At 45.0% G+C, this 19,022-nt stretch overlaps 1 protein-coding gene across 1 annotated transcript in view; it reads right to left on the reverse strand.

Moving 5' to 3' along the window:
* The window catches only part of LOC146796632 (cytochrome P450 2K1-like), a 137,147-nt gene that overhangs the window by 112,650 nt on the left and 5,475 nt on the right, over positions 1–19,022 (reverse strand). The window contains exon 2 of the mRNA XM_085629297.1: positions 6,612–6,774. Within this exon, the coding sequence (XP_085485423.1) occupies positions 6,612–6,774 (163 nt within the window). The remainder of the gene's footprint in view (positions 1–6,611; positions 6,775–19,022) is intronic.

The raw sequence follows: 19,022 nt of genomic DNA on the forward strand, positions 1-19,022 counted from the left end.
TGGTGAGAGTTCGGAGATGACCCTTGCTAAGTGCTTGATTTCATGTATGTATGTGACTTGTGCGGCAGGGACTAGGCAATAATCTAAACAGTAAAGGCTATGGTGTGCCCCGGAATGAAAGGTGTGTTGTATCTGGTCTGGATGATATGATCGCTACCCATCCACTAATCCCATGGCATTGAGAAAGTCAGGCAACCAGTGGGAAGAGGGCCCCACCTTCCGTGGGGGATATCGGTCCAGTGTGCCCGAGACCACTGCATTAAAGTCTGCAAAAGTAGTACCCTGCAAGCCCGGTGGGACGTATATGGACATGAGTGTGATGGGACGCCCCCCCATGTGCCCGAAACCCCAATGTATCTGCCCCCATCGTCTGTCCATGTGGAGCTCACAGCAAGGAAGAATGTGTTCTTCACCATGATACCCACACCCTGTGACCGGAGGTAAATCCTGCATGCGCCACCATTTTATACCCCCCTCTGTTCATCGCTTTACATAAATTCCCTACCAGATGTATCTCTTGAAGCATGACAACATCCGGGGCCTGTTGTTTAATACATTGGAGAACCACACTACGTTTGATCTTGTCCCCGAGCCCATTAACATTCCACCTCAATATTTTAACATTTTTGTCCCCCATTGCACTCGTTGTTTAATACATACGTCTCAGCATCCTCTGTAATAAAATCAAAATCAAATACCGATGCAAAAACCATAACAGCAAACGAACTCAAACCCCCAACCCAACGACCCCCCACCCTGCTGCCCTGCACTCTGGGCGTGGAACTGCCCATGGAAAACTTGCAGAGTGCCTGTCGCCCGGTAGAAGAACTAAAAGCAGAAAGTGTAAGGACATGGCATCCTGATTTCCTTTCCCCCCCAAAATTGAAACCATGAAGTCCCATAAGAGAGTCACACACCGCAGTTCTGGGTGTTAGCCATTAGAAGGGAAAGACGTTTTTGAGGATCGGCCACAACGTGGCCCATTACCTGTCTCAGTCTGCCCCAGGAATCAGTCCGCACTGGGAAGCTATCATGTCCATTCCGGCCCCGTCAGCCATGAGGCTGGGAGACAGCATCGCCTCCAGCACTGCAATCTTGTGAGGCGCGTTCCGTCCGGTGCTCAAGCCAGTCAGCTGCTTCTCCGGTTGTTTGAAGAACCAGGTTTTTCCTTCTGCTTCCACTCGAAGACGTGCCGCGAACAACATGAAGTACTTCAATCCCTTTTCTCTGAGTTTCTGTTTCACCATAATGAATGACCATCTCTGCCTCTGCACTCGTTGCGTGAAGTCCGGGAAAGAGATGTCTACGTTCTCGTAGCGGAGGGCGTCCCCCATCCTAGCGTACTGAAGGATTACATCTCTGTCCTAGAAATTTAGCACTCTCACCAGTATCGGACGCGGAGAGGCTCCCGGCTTGGGACGACCCCCGGGGACCCTATGTGCCCTCTCAATGACAAAGAACTTACTGAGGCCCTTGGGCTGTAGATGTTGTAGGATAAGGTCCTCCACAAAGAGATCCAGAATCTGTCCCTCAACCTTTTCCGGTACTCCTAAAATGCGTAGGTTGCTGCAACGTAGGCACCCTTCATAATCATCCAGTTGAACTTGGCAAATTTGCTGAAAGATTGTATATCCTGGATTTCCCCCTGAAGCTGGGCGATGTCTCCCACCAGACTAGATGTGGTGATTTCCACCTGTTTGACTTTTTCGTTAAGTTTGGTGAGGTCGGCTCGGATCAGGTTGACCTTAATAGCAATAGTATCCATTTTATGTTCCAAGGAGGTTTTGACACTAGTTATTACGTCCATAACATCTTTTAACGAAAACTCTTGGTCTTCCCCTCCTTGATCACTGGTGGTACTGCCCCTGGATTGGCGGCTCTGGAGCATGTCTTTGGAGAGGGTGTAGTGCTCCAGCCTGTTTGATTGCACTGTTTTCGGCCCCTTTGCACCTGCGGATTTGCCCTTTTCCATTATTGTCTCGAAGTGTCTACAGGATCTACAGTTTTGTAAGCGCCTGTTCCCGGTTCCAGCCGTAGGCATACACGGCGCAATGGTATATCCCAGTCCCCGACTATCGGTCACCAGGCAAACCCCAGGCAAGGAAGCAACGAGGGATGATGGCACCACCACCCATCTAATAAGCGGTCAGTCTTTCCTGTGGCAGATAGCAAAGGTGGATGGATCTGGTCACACACGACTCACCACCAAATGGAGTATCGATGTGGCCTAAAGACGTATGGGAGGCAATGTCCAGTCACCCGGAAGGCCCCAAGCTCCACACGTAGGGTTCACAAATGCCCAGCACTATTTGCGGCTCCTCGCTGCCCACCGTGTTGCCGCCATGCCTCAGGGAAGATGGGGAAGGGCCAGTCCCCCGCCACCAGTTGGGCTCCTGTGAAGCCTGTAGGACAATATGCGGAGAAAGGGAAACAGGGGGGCCCCTCGCCACCTCACCTCACCCCCAGTGCGCTCCGCCGATCGAATTGAGGCAGCCCCCGGTCGTGTCTTCCGCTCCACGCCTCCGCTCCGGCCGTTGCCTGCGGGTTTCACCAGGTCCCCTGTGCAGTTTACCGTGTCCCGTTGGGGTCAGCAACGCTTCGCGGGATCCCTGCGGGTACACGCTCCACACGCGACAGTCCCTGAGTGCGTGTAGCTTTCAGTGCACATGTGCTGCGCAGGCCGAAATTGCAGGTCTCCGCAGCGGCCGATTGCAAAAATTGAGCCCCCGGCTCCGATGCTTGAGCAGGCCCTCTACTTGCGGGACCAAGAACTGTGTGCACAGGTGGTTTTCGGCAGCGGGAGTCGGTGCAAGATGTCCCTCTTGCTTTCTGGTGCGTTTCCTGACCTCAGGGAACCAGATTCTGGTGTCGTATTGACGGGGGGAGGACAGGTATCACGGAGCTAGAAGATTAGGCAGCAATTTCGCTCCAGGTCTTGGCCATGCCCCCCTTCTTGGCCTTTCTATGATGCTTTCTTCATCCAGCTCTTCTGCAGGCCTCCTCTGTTATGACCCACACCGAACTACCCTAATTTTGTTAATCTCTTGGACGTCTTCTTGGCTCCTTTAATAATTAGCCACAACTCTTTCTTAGGTTTAAGCACCATCAACTGCCAGGTCGAAGTCTCAGGGAAAACAGACTCATACCTTTAAAGCATTCTTTGGATGCCCTCAACCTCATTCAAAAAGTCTTAAGCCACACTCATATCGGTGGTCAATGCATGAATTAAATTTTCGCCGGTCCAATTTTAATCAACTGCAGTTCTCCCTATCCATGAGCATGGATGGATTACTTTTTGTTCACATTTGCCATTAATTTGCTATCATCTCTCATTTTGTGAGCAGGTCTTACAGCTAACCTGGTCTTAAACATGTTTGATCCACACTTAATATGGATGCATTCGAGAATGTAGTCGCCAATCCTAACTGCCTCCAGTTAAACTCTTCCATCGACAACGACATTCACAATTTTAATCGGTGGACTGTTCAAGCCCTATACAGACCCTACCTGTTCCCCCTCTAACTCTTGCCACCTGTCTGCCCCTTGGGACAGCACAGTTCTAAAAGATACCAAGAAAAGCAGCAAAAAACTTTAGGGGCCAGATCTACAACCAAGAAAATAGCGCCTCGCAAATTGCGAGTTTTTTGCGACTTGCAATTTGCGAGGCACTATTTCCTATGTACAACAGTGTATTTCGCACTGTCTGCGATTCCAAATGGGATTGCACATTGACTATTAATGAGCCTCTCACAATTTGCAACACCATTGGGAATGACAGGCCCTCCAAGGTATGGTGGCCTGCTGGGCTCAGCAGACCACCATGTCTGGGCCTGCTTTTAAATAAAGAGGGTCGTAATTTGCGAGTGTTTTGTGCCCGCAATTGCGGACGCAAAACATTCATACATGGGGTTGCGCTCGCTATTAGGAAGAGAACACCTCTTCCTAATAGCGAGTTGCAAAACACTATTTTGCGACTCGCAAAATAGGCTTTGTACATGGCCCATGTTTGCGCATGCAAAAACAGTCGTACATCTGGCCCAAAGGCTCATGGAGATTCATCTGCACACTGCTCAAAACTGGTGCGCTATTCTAAAGCCAAATATTATGCAGAGAAGTTCCTCAAGGCATGCAATAGCTGCAGGAATGTTCTAAACATCACACAGTCAAGGCTTGCACTGCCTCTAAGCTGCGACCATGGCCTTACGTCCGCCCCTCACCTGAAAGTCATCAATCAAGAGCCACCCTAGAACCTTCTTTACAGGGTCCATCAGACTCACCACTGAATCTTGATGCCTATCTGAATTTGCTTTCACACCGTATTCAGACTTACACACTCTTTTGTCAGCTGTGGCTTCTGGGTCACCTTTAGACTTTTGTCCTCATATCTGACGCCGGTACGATCCTTCACTTATCAAAACCCTACTCACATTCATTTCTACTGATTCAGTTCCCTCCACATGGAAGAAGGCCCTAGTGGTCACTCATTTAAAAAACCTTCATCAGATCCTACATTACTGAGCAATTTTCGATCCATATCCCTACTTGCCTATCCCATTAAGGTGCTGGAATTTGCATTAATAGGCAACTCTCTGATTTCCGTGAATCCAACAGTCTTCTGGTCCTTGGACAATCTAGGTTCTGCACCTGTCATTGCACAGAGACGCCTCTGGTTTCAATACTTGATGACCTAAGAATGCTGGCCGACCACAGATTATCTTCTTCCCTGGTCCTTTTAGTAATATCAGCTGCATTTGACATGGTCCCACACTCTGTCCTTGTACATTGACTAGCGGAAGCTGCCATTTAATGCCAGGCCTTAAACTGGATCTGGTCTTATCTTTCTGATCGACCTCAAGCAGTCTCCCTTTTAATCTGAATTTAAGTCCCTCATGTGCAAAGTTCCACAGGGGGCCTCTTTAAGCCCTACCCTTTATAACCTGCATGTATGGCCTCTGGCTCATCTTATCAGCTCATTTGGCTTAAAATTCATGTGTTACACAGATGACATCCAGTTATTGCTTCCCCTCGATAAAAGTCTGGAGGATCCTTCCCATTCTTTTCAAGTCTGAACTTGATGTTGTCAAACTGGATGAATTGTAGCTCATTAAAATTGAACATCAACAAGATAGGGATTCATATATTTTTTACCAATTGCTCTGCCCGAGCTACATTTTCGCATCTTTGGCCCACACAGTTCGGTCCGGCTCCAATTCCTGTAGATCATGTCTGTAACCTTTTTCTTCTCTCCAATCAAGACTTGTCAATCACCACACATGTCAACAATCTGTCCTCCACATTCTTCCTTCTGATAGAAACGTTATGGAAGATCCTTTCCTACCTGCCAGTCACTTTTCACAACTTAACTGTATATGCCACAATTCTGAGCCACTTGGATTACCTCAACTCCCTGAGTTTCAACATTTCATCATCTCTCGCCTTAAGCAAATTCATAACACTACTGCAGGATGTGCCCTCAATCTTCAGCTTCGTCCACAACTTCCCTTGCACTGAATTTTCTTCATTGACTATCAATTGCCACAAGAAAGATTTTCAAATCCATGTGCCTAGCCTTCCAAGGTTACCATTGTTTAGGTCCCGTATACCTACTACAAAAGTTTCATTCCTACCTACCATCTAGAACACTTTGATCCTTCACTGCATGCCTTGAGGTGATTCCCAAACTTAAGCAGGTATGTTTGGGATGGCAGTCGTTCCTGGTGACAGCACTACACTGGAAAACACCCCCAAGTCTCTGCGTGGTTCTAACTAACTCTTGCAGTTTAGCAAAGCTTTAACCCCTGTCTCTTTGTTAGATCTTTCTAATAGTTTCCAGTTTCCAATTTCGTATTGTGGTCAGTTCTGAGCACCAGGTTCCCAATAGGAATTTGCACACAGTATATCCCATACAATTATAAATACAAATACATCATGAGGAACAACTTTTCTGAACTCGGACAACAGAGAGCAACCCTCCCCTATATATCCAAAGATTTTCAAGTTGCAGTAAAAGGCACAATTGTTAAAGATTAATTTGACAATGCCCTGACATTAATCCTTATGCTGATCATTTAGATACAATCTAAACAGACAGAGTAGGATACAGAGTCTTTTGGAAGACTATTCTCTGGAATACAAGAGGCCATGTGGACTTTGACCTCCAAAAGGAAGGCTCTGGTGGCATTCCACAAAATACAGTGAGAATACATTTCCTGTCTACAAGTGTCTAGCAGGAACACCCCAACCCTTCTTTAAATGGGCAGCACATTCACCATATATATATCCATTAGACCATGGTGTCCATTCAAGATTTTCAAGATACCTGCTAGTTCCATTTAGAGTTATAGTTTGCAAATGTATCTTATGTGAATATTCGGAAAATCAGCCATGGGTGGATCAGAAGTACTAAGTAATGTAAAGGGTACAGGTTCAATCAAAACATTAATTCTAAAAGCTTCTATTTATAGACATTTAACAATCGTCTTTCACTGAATACACCTTGATATTCATGATTTGGAAAAGAAACAGTCTATGCTTGTGTAAGGAAACAAAGATCAAATAAAATGAAAGTCAAGGGCAGTTTGCTCTGATGTAAGCAAGTGCTGTTGAGTTACCATGCCCTCCAGATATTCTTTGAAATATTGGTACTTCCGCTCTTTCTCCAAAATCATCAGCCTGATTAACTAGAGCATCCTTTATGGTTTCATATCCAGTCAGCACCACCATTTTCTTGGGTCCAAAATGTACAGTGAATACGTTGCCATGCTTCTCAGAGAGCTGGAATGAAAATATAAATAGAATTTGAACTGTTAACACTTAGATCTGTTATAAATAGAAAACAATGCCATGAACATCAGTGACCATGGGCCAAAAGTACAAAAGTGGATTGTGTTTGTGAAGCCTGAGACTCACAAAGTCACAGGCTTTGCCCTTCGAAAACACAATCACAATGTACAAATGGGACTGTGCGAGTCGAAAATGTCTTTCCAACGTGCAAAGTACAATCTGCAACCTCTTGAAAATTTGATGGTCGAAGGGGTGTGAAATGCCTTGTAAATCCTTCCTTTTCTGGTAAGAAAAGCACTTTTACGACCAAAGATTGCTTTCTCAGTCAGGCCATTCTGATTTCCTTTTGATTCCAGCTGATATCTTCACACCTAAATCTGGCTATTCCAAGTTAATCAGTCTGAAATGGGGAATAACAGGCAGCACTGGTTTTACCAGGTCAAAAATCACATGCTGATCTCTAAACCATCTGAATAAAGCAAAATTGAACCACACACAATAGATTAGGGTTATATAAGTTTCTGAACATCCAAAAGCTCATGAGCTCTGTGGTATTGGCAGGCTACGATTTATTTCTTAACCTGCATGTCCACAATGAATACATTGGGGGTTTTACTCCAGCAAATGGCTGGAGTAACGGTTGCTCCAGGGTGGTAAGGGGAATGGATCTGTTGCAAATTTAATGGAAATGTATGAAAGTAACCCTGCCTTTCAACAGAGTGTAATTGTACATTGTGTAAAATTATGTGGGAGCAGCATGCCTTTACCATGGCATAGTTAGAGAACAGACTGCAGTAAAACTGGTGATGCAAACCAGAAACATACACCTCTTCTCCATGCATGCTAATATATCTGCTAGCCAACACACCATTCTAGAAAGAACTACACAAGAGGACTATAACAACCCTGTAACCTTTGGTTTTTAAGTGAATATGTATGTTATATATTCACTTAAAAACCAAAGGTTACAGGGTCGTTATAGTTAGGAAATAGAAAAAGAAAACTTAGAAATTCGCTGAAAAAAACAAAGGTTACAGAAATGTTATAGTTAGGCTCAGATTTCACTAATAAAAACCCAGTGAAATTCAGCAGTTATAGTTACCTCAGCTAACTATAACTTACGCCCCCACAATGCACAGCTTATAACTTCACATATTACATCACTCATGAAATGGTCAGTGACATCACTGATGACATCTCAAATGAGATCATTGATGACATCATCCAGTGAGTGTAAGTATTTTGTAAGAGTTTATGATTGTTAAACATATATACTAAGGTACTAAAAAGTAAATGTAGTATACTAGATGTACTACTAATGAATAATAATACTTCTAATATATATTATGTGAGTTGCTGTGTGACTGTATGTATCCTTGTGTGTATGGGTGCGTGAGTGGTTGTATGGGTGTATAAGTGGGTGTGTCAGTAGCTGTATGGGTAAGTGAGTTGCTGTTTGAGTTGGTGTTTCGTTAAATGAGTTGGCATGTGAGTAGCTGTATTGGAGAGTGAGTATCTGTGTGAATGGCTGAGTACACTGATGTGTGAGTGCTTGTATGGATGTGTGAATGGGTATATAAGTGGTTGTGCAAGTGAGTGTGTGGCTATGTGCCTGGCTGTATCAGTGAGTAACTGGTTGCATGAGTGGCTGTATGGGTGAATGAATAGTTGTGCGAGTGGCTGTATGAGTGAATGAGTGAGTGAGTTAGTGAGTGGGTGTGTGAGTGGCTCTGTGGAGAAGTGCGTGGGTGTGTGAGTACTGGCATAGGTCTGTGAATGGATATGTGAGTGGTTGTGTGGGTTTGTGAGTGGGCATACAAGAGATTGTATGGGGGTGTGAGTAAGTATGTGAGTGGTTCTGTGGATCATGTCATCATTGATGTAATCAGTGATGTCATTTGAGATGTCATGAGTGATGTCACTGACCATGTCATGAGTGATGCAATATGTGAGGGCATAACCAGTGCATTGCGGGGGTGTAAGTTATAGTTAGCTCAGTTAACTATAACTGCCAAATTTCACTGGTTTTGTATGAGTGTGCCAGGAGCCACATTTGCAGAGTGGTGGAGAAAGGGGGCATGGCTTCCAAAGACCTCTGAGCAATTCCACTGTGTCGGACTTACTGAAGGTAACAGAAGGGCTTGTTGGCCCCTAAGGAGACTCTAGAGCCAAGAGGACCTCATCCCCCAACCAGCAATGCACCAGGAGGCAATTTTGCAGAGTGGTGGAGAAAGGGGGTGTGACCCCCGAAGTTGTCAAAAGTCTTACCTCTCGGCTTGAACAGGAGCAGAAAAACGACTGTCCCAATGCATCTCACAGAACCTTCCCAGCAACCAACTATCTGTCGGTAAACTGATGGGTCCTGAGGGGGGAAAGAGGATGAGGATAAAATAACAAACAAAAAGAAGAGACTGTTTCAAGTTCTCTGGTTTCAGCTTCTACTCTGTTTTCACCTCTCGTCTGACTATTCTGGACTAATTGTAATCTACAGACTGGATAGTCTATGAAACTAAAGATACAAACTATTTTCTAAGACATTACACACTAGTGGCTGTCAGAGAACGAGGGTGGAGGAGTGGGTGGGTGGCGGGGGAACAAAATACAAAAAAATGAAAACCACTTACCTCTTCGTTACGTCTCTCCTTCGTCGCCCTTCCACTCCGGCTGGAATCAGGAAGAACACCCAGGCTCCCCCAAAGCCAATCGCAATACTGTAATGCAGAGTTGTGATTGGTCTGAGCTCCGTGGTTTGGCACTCAGACAGGCAGTGGGAGCCTGGGCATGTTCCTCACCAGGCTGTGCATTACAGCCTAGTGGGGAATATGCAAAGTGTGCATGACTGTTTGGCAGGCCAAGATGGCCGGCCAAACCATCATGCTCACTTGGAGTGTGCAAACCACTCCTCCCCCTGTGCCACCAGCCCCGCCCCATCCTAACCCAGTCCCGAACCTACAAAAAATAAAATGATAATAACGAGACACTCCTCCACCTTAGCGGAAGAGCCGCCCCTCACATTACATACTCAGATAACCTAGACCAGTGCTTCTCTTCTATATGAGAATGTTGATTTTTTCCTCTAAACATTCTTAAGACGATGTAGATTATTTTGTGAGGAAAAGACTTTGCTCTCTAATGCAGTTCTTTTCTTTATTTCTTTTAGGAAAACAAGATTGCACATATTCTGGTAAGTATAACCTTTCGTTCTTATTATTTCTTTCAGTCTCTCATTTAGATAAAGCACATAAAAGGTTCCTTGAGATGCAAATAATTATTTCACCACTTTTCAAAAAGAAAACAGTTCACACAAACAATTGCTACTTAGCTGTTGACTCCGTTCCAATGATTACCGAGGAGCAGTAGACATCTCTGAGGCGAATTCAGGAAACACTGGATGCACAGGCTCAAGGAGTGCCTAGTGAGACACTTTCACCTGACACACAGGCACAAGGGAAGAGCAGCGAGACACTACCTCTGGCACTAGGAGCAGAGGCGCTTGCTCCAGACACACTGTTAGGTGGTTTTACTCTGGGTGGAAACACTGCTCACTCACAGGAACTCAGTAAAGGGACATGCGCGAAGCGAAAGCCAAGCTCCGTACACTGCACAGACTCTGAAACTGAACAATACTATGAAAGTAGGTTTCTTCCGACACTATGTGCCATGGACGTTACTTACTCAATGAAAAGAAGAACTGAAAATGAAGCACACAATGGAATTCTACACTAACTATCTAAACCCGATGAGCTTCACGTACTAGGTGAGTTTACCAAATTTACTTCAGTGAAGTGCGTGGATTCTAGAAGGCGTGCTCTTCAAATAGAATTTTGGTCTAAGGTAAGGGAAAAACAACAAGAACTGCACCCTGCAAAATGTTTGGGCGGCCATTTTAGAGTTCCTCCTGCACCATGCTTACTTCCAAAGGTTACCATTGTTTCTTTCCTTCGGTTTTCGTCAACTTCCATTAATGATGGCACATGAAGGGTGACCCCGGGCTTTTTAAATCCTGACAGAAGTCCTCTCAGTAATCACGCTCTGTGGGACTTACTGGAAGTAACAGTAGGGCTTGTTGGCCCCCAGCACCCTCAGCATCCAAGGGGGCTTCATACCCCAACCAGCAGTGCACCAGGAGGCGCGTTTGCAGAGTGGAGGAGAAAGGGGGTGTGGCCTCAGGAGACCTCTCACCAATCCTGCTGTGTAGGTCTTACTGGAGGTAACAGGAAGGCTTGCTGGCCCCCAAGGACCCTCTGGGGCCAAGGGGACTTCATCACCCAACCAGCACTGTGCCGGGAGGTGCGTTTGCAGAGTGGTGGCGAAAGGGGCATGGCCTCCAGTGACTTGCAGGTCTTTTTTTTCTCATTTATCTATTTGGGGAGGTGGCCACATGGCCCCCCTTCTCTGGGCCAAGTTTGGCCCCTGAGACCTCATTTTTCGGGGCAATCCTTTTTTAAATGGGGATCGGGGGCAACGCTGCCTTCCTCCCAGGGCTGAAAAAGGCCACTGGGACGCTATCTCCCGTGGCATGGCCTTATTAAAAAAAATGTTTAATTAATGTAAAGGGAGGGGGATCAAGCGCTCCACCCCCCCCCCCCCCCCCCCAGGCCAATTTCGGCCTGGGACCCCATTGCCCGAGGCCTTGCATTTTAAAACAAATTTTTAATAAATGTTATCGGGGGAGCCAAGGGGCCCTCCTCCCAGGCCAATTTTGGCCCCGGTTTATCCATCCCCAGGGCCCAGCCTCTAGTGTGGGTGCCCTGATCCCACCCAGGGCACCCACTTAGCAATGTTGAGGACCACAGGGGGAGCCTCAAGGCACCTGCGATTCCTGCTGGGTCCCTGCCTCCTGTGGGAGCTAACATTGCTTTTACAAGGAGGGAGCAGCTAACATGCAGTTAACTCTCTTGCTTGCTCAAAGCGGAGCACAGTTTGCTATGGCTTGGCGGGAAGACTTTGCAGGAGTACTTCCGCATTGACGCCAGACAACATATGTCACAAGGTGGCGCTAAACAAGGGAGGATCATAACGGACCCCCGCCGCCGGTTGAAAGTGAAAATCGAGTGATTCATCTTTCTAAAAGCCAAGACAGTGATTTCACTGTAACGCAAATTAGCATTTTTCAACATTGCGTATAACGGACAACAATACTCAGCATCAGAGAACGGGAATTAATAAGAAAATATGGAGTAATGGTTGAGTCCACAGATATCAGATATAAAGGATTGAATATAACAGACAACGATTTAGCCTATGATTTGTCTTGAAAAAGATGGCCTTATAAGAGATTCCATCGAAACGCGTCGACGCTATTGGAAACACAATCCAAGGGATCACAGCAGTTTTTTGGAGATATAATTGTGTCAAACACATCACAAACTGCGTACATAGATTGATGGTCGAATAGGATGTGTAATACATGACAAAGTGCATTGTCTTTTGTGTTTTTCTGTTATGCGGGCTCATAACAGGCTGTTATTTGTATATGAACTTACGATTCTGTATGATATGGTCAATATGTTTTTAATATGTTCCGAGGGAAATGTATAATTGATTTTTAATGTGATACATGTATGTTTTTTAAAATACAATAAATGTGACAAAAATTGGGATACCTAATTGTTTAATATAATTGTGTGATATTGTGCAACAGCATTTTATCATTGTGCGCTAACGAGGGGATTGCTATTGTATACTTGGGAGCAGAATAGCTCCTGCCAATCCATAGCAAACAGCTATGTCCCGGTGGTAGGACCCCGGGACATAGCAGGAGCCGGCCCTGGGGGGATGGCTGCACCAGGGCCATCAATGTCTCCCTCCTTGCTTCAATTTTGCCCCAGACAGGTGATGGTCCCCAGGGCTGCGGAGGGCCATGTTGCCCCCACACTCAATTTAAGAAAATTCTCCGTGAGGTGGCAGTCCCCAGTGTTACGGGGGGTCTGCACTCCCCCTGCATTTTCTGTAATTAAAGCCCTGGGGAGGTGGTGGCCCCTGGGGTTGCGGGGGGGGGGGGGGGGTCAGGTCAGCCCCCGCAATATTTTAACATTAAGCCCCAGGGAGGTGGCAGTCCCCGGGGCTGGGTAAGGTCCAAGAGGATCCCACCATCTAAAAACAAATAAGCCCCAAGGAGGTGATGGTCCCCAGAACAGCGGGGGAGGCTGTATGGGCCTCCCCTGCATTAATTAGTAAATAAGCTCAACAGAGGCGCTGGTCTTCGGGGCATAATAAGCCCCAGGAGGGGGGCCATGCATCCCCCCTCCTTTTTTTTGGGATAATGCTCCCGGGACATTGCCCACCCGGGGGCCGATAATTAACGAAGCACGGGAGACCACGATTCGTTTAAAAAAAAAAAAAGAAATTCTGTGAGATTCGCAGATCCAGCATGACTCCTGCTGAATATTCTTTTTACAAAAATGCTTTTTTGGCCCTGCGGGGTTAGGATGTCCAGAATTAGAATGGTTTTTATAGGAGTCGTTTGTGCTCGGGCTTGATAGGTGTCATCGAATGAGAAGTGCTCCTAGTGAGGACAACTGAAATGATTTGATTCCACAGCCCCCGCATTTTCTGGGGAATTATGGATTTGCCACATTTATCACTTACCACTCATCTGCTCCGAAACTTTCACATTTCAACAAAAGTAATTGCTTCTACCTAAAATAAATCAAAAATCACTAATGCACTGTAGAGGTAATAAAGTTTCTTACAAAGTTAACTGTCACGTTTCACGAGCTGATTGCTGCATGCAGGCTTTAAAGAGGTGACCATTTTCCCCAAATGGTGGTAATTCACCAATTCATGGACTCAGGAACGGTTTTATGTAGAACTTGAAATAACATCCATACAGGGATAAATGTAATTCAAGCAGGATAAAATAAGGGATTACCTATTCGTCAGAAAAATCTGCTGTTTCACTATTCATGCAAATTTATGTTTACATTGTTCTCCTCACAAATCAGCAGTAACTTCAAGAAAGCACTTCAAGTTTAGGAATTGCAAATGCTTTATATATATTTTAAAAGTCTGCTATTTTAATCTTAAATAGCTTCATATTGAGACACTTACCAAACAGATTAGAAAGGTGCAATACACTTCTGCTAGGTTGTGTGTGTTCTACCAGAATACATGTGTTGTGAGAGCAAAGGTCACCCTGAAACTAAGCTACATTCAGGAGGTAGATTTTAAAAGGTAATTTGGATGCCAACAATAAAAGAGGGGCACATTTTTTACAAGAGGTGCATCTAACCTGTTGAACGCCAGTCGAGCCGGTCGCCCTTTACTAAGCTCAGGCCCAATTCAAAACCGCCTGCATTACCCACAGCGTGCTTCACTCCTACTCACCGTTCTATTTAAGTGAGAAACTGAAAATCTCTGTTGCAAATAGGGTTCCAGAAATGCCATCCCTGCTCCTGGAACACCCCCCCCCCCCAATCTTCAGTCGAGGACTGTACATGAGCCGGTCATTCTCTGGTAGCGCCACAAGAATCTGGAACTCCTCACTTCCCTCCCTTCACCTAACAACCACCTTCAAAAAGGACCTCCCGCTCCTCCTATTTGACAAACACCTGGGTTATTCCCCCTCCATCATACCTAAGTACTCTATGGAGGAGACAAACTACCTTCATTGCGTGTCCCCTCTATCCTAATCAGTGCTTGAACCGTGTACATCCCTTCTCCAACGGCTGCATTTGGCCTGGTCGCAGCTATGGAGTCAAAATGTCTGAGTGTAATTATTGTAACTGTAACTTGCTGTACCCTTGTATCATGCTACTGCTGTAAAGCACTCTGATGCCTTCGGGCCATGTCCGTGCTGTATAAAATTGCAAAAAGCAAAAGCTGAGACCGCAGAAGCGGCTGGGGAGCTGGTGCCATGCCCTGGAAGCCCAATCCCGTGGAGGCCCAACCCCGCCCTCTCCTCCATTCCCAGACCGCTCTCCCTCCTGTGCGACACTGCCAGGATGAAGGCTACTGATGAGTTCTGGGATGGGGCGGCCGGTGAAGGTGAGGCGGGATGCAGCAGAGCAGAAACAGGCGTGGGGGGGACTAGGGACCTACTCAGGCGTGCTGAGGGTGGCAGATGGTCTACGTGCGTATTGCGATCCGGCCTGCAGAACACCACAGTGGGTTCCCAAATTAAACAAGCCCAGGACCCGCACAGCCTTCATTTCTAACCCAATTAAAAAGCTACAACCACGTGAGGGGAAAAATTGAACAAGAAAGGAAAATAATGTCTTGCAAAACAGCATACAGCTCATCAAACAATGCTCAGTTATTGGCAATCAACAAGCATAGCACCTATATTGCCATGAAGAATAAAAAGTACACTACTAAATACAAACAGTATGTAAAATCCTCACAAAACGTTCCTGCTTAGCTCCAAGGTAACACAGCCACACAGAATAATAGTTTGTGTGGACAATCAACAGGAAAAGAATAAATGCACATAACCTTTCTCTTTTTTTATGGAATGTGGGCAGGCCTGAGGCCTCCCCAGCACAGTTTGTGGCTAGCAGCCTCGTCATCGATTTTGCACCCTAATAACCAACTGTCAATGACACAACAAGTTATTTCATTGTGCTCATTAATACAACCGCCCATTAGACCTTTGGAGCACTTCTTAAAGCATCCACCTCTATTTCACAACTCACACAATTGAGCACTCACTCACTCACTCATAATTGCTGCGCCTACTTCACAATGCGCGCAAACAACTCAGAGGTTACCAGAAAGGCCATTTCTAAGAAGAAACTTAAACTAATCTGAATAAGAACTCACACCACGACCACCACACATATAGGAGATCTCATAACTTGTATATAACTAAATAAAAGCTCTCTGGTTCAGATGCCACTACTTACAGAGCAAGTCACAGCCTCAACTTCCATCAGACAAAGTGACCCAGCAATCAGTTTTGATCAAATCGTAGTACAGGAAAAAATAGGAGTAACAGAAATAAATCCTCTTTTGACTCTAAAGAAAAAGGCATTGCCTATGATCACTTGACCAGTTCTGAAAAGGGTTCGACAAACCTATAATAACAATCTCTCGCTAAAAGCAAATGGCAATGACAGCGAAACAGGTTGCTTTCTCAAACAAACAGAGAACCAGCCACCACCTTCCTTAGAAGGAAATTCCACGCCATTTGGAAAAGATTGTTCTCCGCCTTGGACTCAAAAGTTAAAGCACTAGACTTCCAGTCACATAGAATTGTCATCAAGATAGCCTTATTGAAATGTCTTGTACAGTACACATCAGCTATTGACACTAGTTAAAAAATCAAACCAAACCTCATGGGAATAATATCCCGCATGACGCTTGGATCGAATACACATCGCAATGCCACCCTTTATGGAGAATCGCTGTTCAAGTAGGAAGGCCACACCAGGCTACCAGCCAAGGCACTTTTTCCTAAACAGTGGAATGCACGCCAAAATAAGTATGAGAAATCCTCACGAAAAGCAGAACTGATGGAGCACCAGGCTCAAATGGCCTACCAGCCACTTTAAGTATGACAAACAATTCTGGATTCCAACTCTCCATACCCTAGACCCACACTGCCTTACAACTATGGCGATCCCAGACTCATTGCGTGGTTTGATATCACAACCAAATTACAAGAAAGGACGCAGTTGGGACCCAAGGTGCCAGAGGCTCATAGCACTCTTTGGTGTTGAATCCAAAAGAATTGCTGGTCTGCTGTTGAAAGATCTTGAAGCCTGAGCCAGCAAATTAAATCGAATTCCCTTAAATGAATCAGGATTGTGTGCCTCAGCGACCACTACCTGCAATCTTGGCACGCTCACCATGCTGATTGACAAAAGAAAAGCCAGGAAATTAAATTTATATACATGCTTTATCTATTTTAGAGTAGCTTTTGACCGAGATAATAAAGAACATAAATCCCCCCAAAAAAATTATCCCGCTGGAAAATCCCAGAACATCTACTTTGAGCAATCTAACTCCTTCACCTAGGTGAGGGCTAAGTTAGCAGCAAATCAATTTCTCCCTTCTACACAGCAGCTGACTTGAAGCAAAGATGTGTGTTAGCGCCCCTGCTATTCAACTTGTACATCACCGACTTCTTCTATATGCCGACTATGATTTCCTATTAAATCATGCAGGTGCCGGCCTACAGAAGCTTTCAAATGTCCTGCCACTTTATTGCCAGGCAAAGATTGTGTCTATCAACTATGGTAACACCAAAATAGTGGTCTACAACAGATGGATCTGCAAATTAGGAACATGGCACCTTGAGACGAAATCCATTAAAAAGCTATCCCACTACAAATATCTCGGAATATGGCTTGAAGCAGGAGAAGCAGGAGAAGGCTTTCGACAAGTGCAAATCTCTTTAAGACCAAAGGTTGCATCATTAAGCTTCTCCTTCACTTGCTCAGTAAAAGCTACAAAATAATCCCTCTCTGCTACCTGTACTCAGAGTTGTAAAGGCCAGACTAACATCAACAATGATATATGGACTTGAAACCTTTCCAGGAAGGCTCGGCAAAGCCTACAACTCTATGCACTGTGACATCTTTTAAACTGTGTAAGCACACCTCTCACGGCCAAATGCGAATTGAATTTGGCCTAACAAATCAACAACTGGCCCTGACCGCAAGCATCCTGAAGTACACTTACAAACTAAAGACTGCTGAAAAATCTTCCTTAAAAGCACACCTTTGGTGAGAGATGAATTCAGAAGCTAGCTCCCACCAAAAACTATGGCCACTTTAATTACCATCTCCACTGGAGGCACTAAAGGCGCAAAATCTTTGCAAAGCCACCTTATCGTTTCTCGTCTTTAAAAAGGAGATAAATAAAAAAACGAACAACAATCATTTGAAAGGAAAAGTCATCTTGGTTGGTCATAAATACTTATAAGCAATGTCTTCCCAAAAATATCTAGCGGGACCTTTTTCGACATACTCTAATAGGAAATTGCTGCAACTTCGAATAGGCTTCATTGGCAGACCCGGAAAATGGCAATGCACATTTTTTAATCAGCATCAAATCAAACTTCGTGCCATTCCCTAACCTTTAGTTTTCAAGCAGACCACCCTCAGTTTGTGACTGGATTAATGACTTGGTTACTTACTGGTAATCTTCATTACTCCGAGTCATAGACTTCCTTGTCACAGCCCTGTATCCCTCCCTCCTGCCCTTGGAAGTTGGGGGACAAACAAAAGTGAAAATGGTCCATTCTAGTCACTGCCCAAGTTGTTGGGTCTTCTTTGCTTTTTCTCATTTTATTTCTTTTTTGTTGGTTTGTATTTATGGTCTGTTGGGTATTACAGGATGTGGTTTAGATTTGCCCCGGTCAGAGCACCATGTTGGGTGGGGATTATTTTCTATGGGTAAATGCCGTGCCCCGAACACAAAGGGCCTGATGCACAAAGGTAAACTTATATGTTTGGTCTAAACTTAGATCAAATGTGTACGTTTATGACTTTGGGAATTCACAAAGGGCATTTATGAGTACTATCTTTATGTCCACACTTGGGCAGAGATCCAGCCCAAGTGCGTACATAAAGATAGTACTCATAAATGCCCTTTGTGAATTCCCAAAGTAGTAAACTTAGACATTTGGTCTCACTTTAGACGAAACGTCTAAGTTTATCTTTGTGAATTCGGCCCATATTGCTCAAAGGTGACTGTGACGAGGAAGACGGAGGAGGAAGCTAATTAAATATGACAAGCACTGGGAGGTTTACACCCATGTTAGATTATTTTGCTCTTTTATCTAGGTCAGATTAATATTTTAAGTCTCACCTGGATATGTTTCATAGTTTTTTTTTTACCAATATCTTATTGCACCTCAGCAGAAGAACTTTATAACCAAACACAGTAAACCTACCTCTAGAAACTCTTAACCCATATTTCCAAACTCAGGACAAATGATACTGTACAATGCACTTTCTGAACTGACTTTTATGGTTTTTATTATCTGAAATAAAATTAATTTAGAGTCAAGCAGAGATGTATTAATTCATGGAATTCCACTCGGCTTGATTCAAAGCGGGTTGGTTTTCCGCACATGTTTTTTCAGGGTGTGGGAGAACCAGACCTGATTTTACAGTGTAGTAATTCTGCACGTACAATCGCATGAGACTTTGGATACAGCAGCAGCCAGGTCTCATTCCTGTTGTTTCTTTCTGACACTGGGGCTTACAACTCCCCGCTGCCATTAGACACCTTCCTTGTGCCTCCTCCACTCCCACCAACTCATCTTGTTCTCCCTTCTTGACCTAGCA

This window comes from Triturus cristatus, chromosome 10 (genome assembly GCF_964204655.1).
Source record: "Triturus cristatus chromosome 10, aTriCri1.1, whole genome shotgun sequence".
In the NCBI taxonomy this organism is placed as follows: Eukaryota; Metazoa; Chordata; class Amphibia; order Caudata; family Salamandridae; genus Triturus; species Triturus cristatus.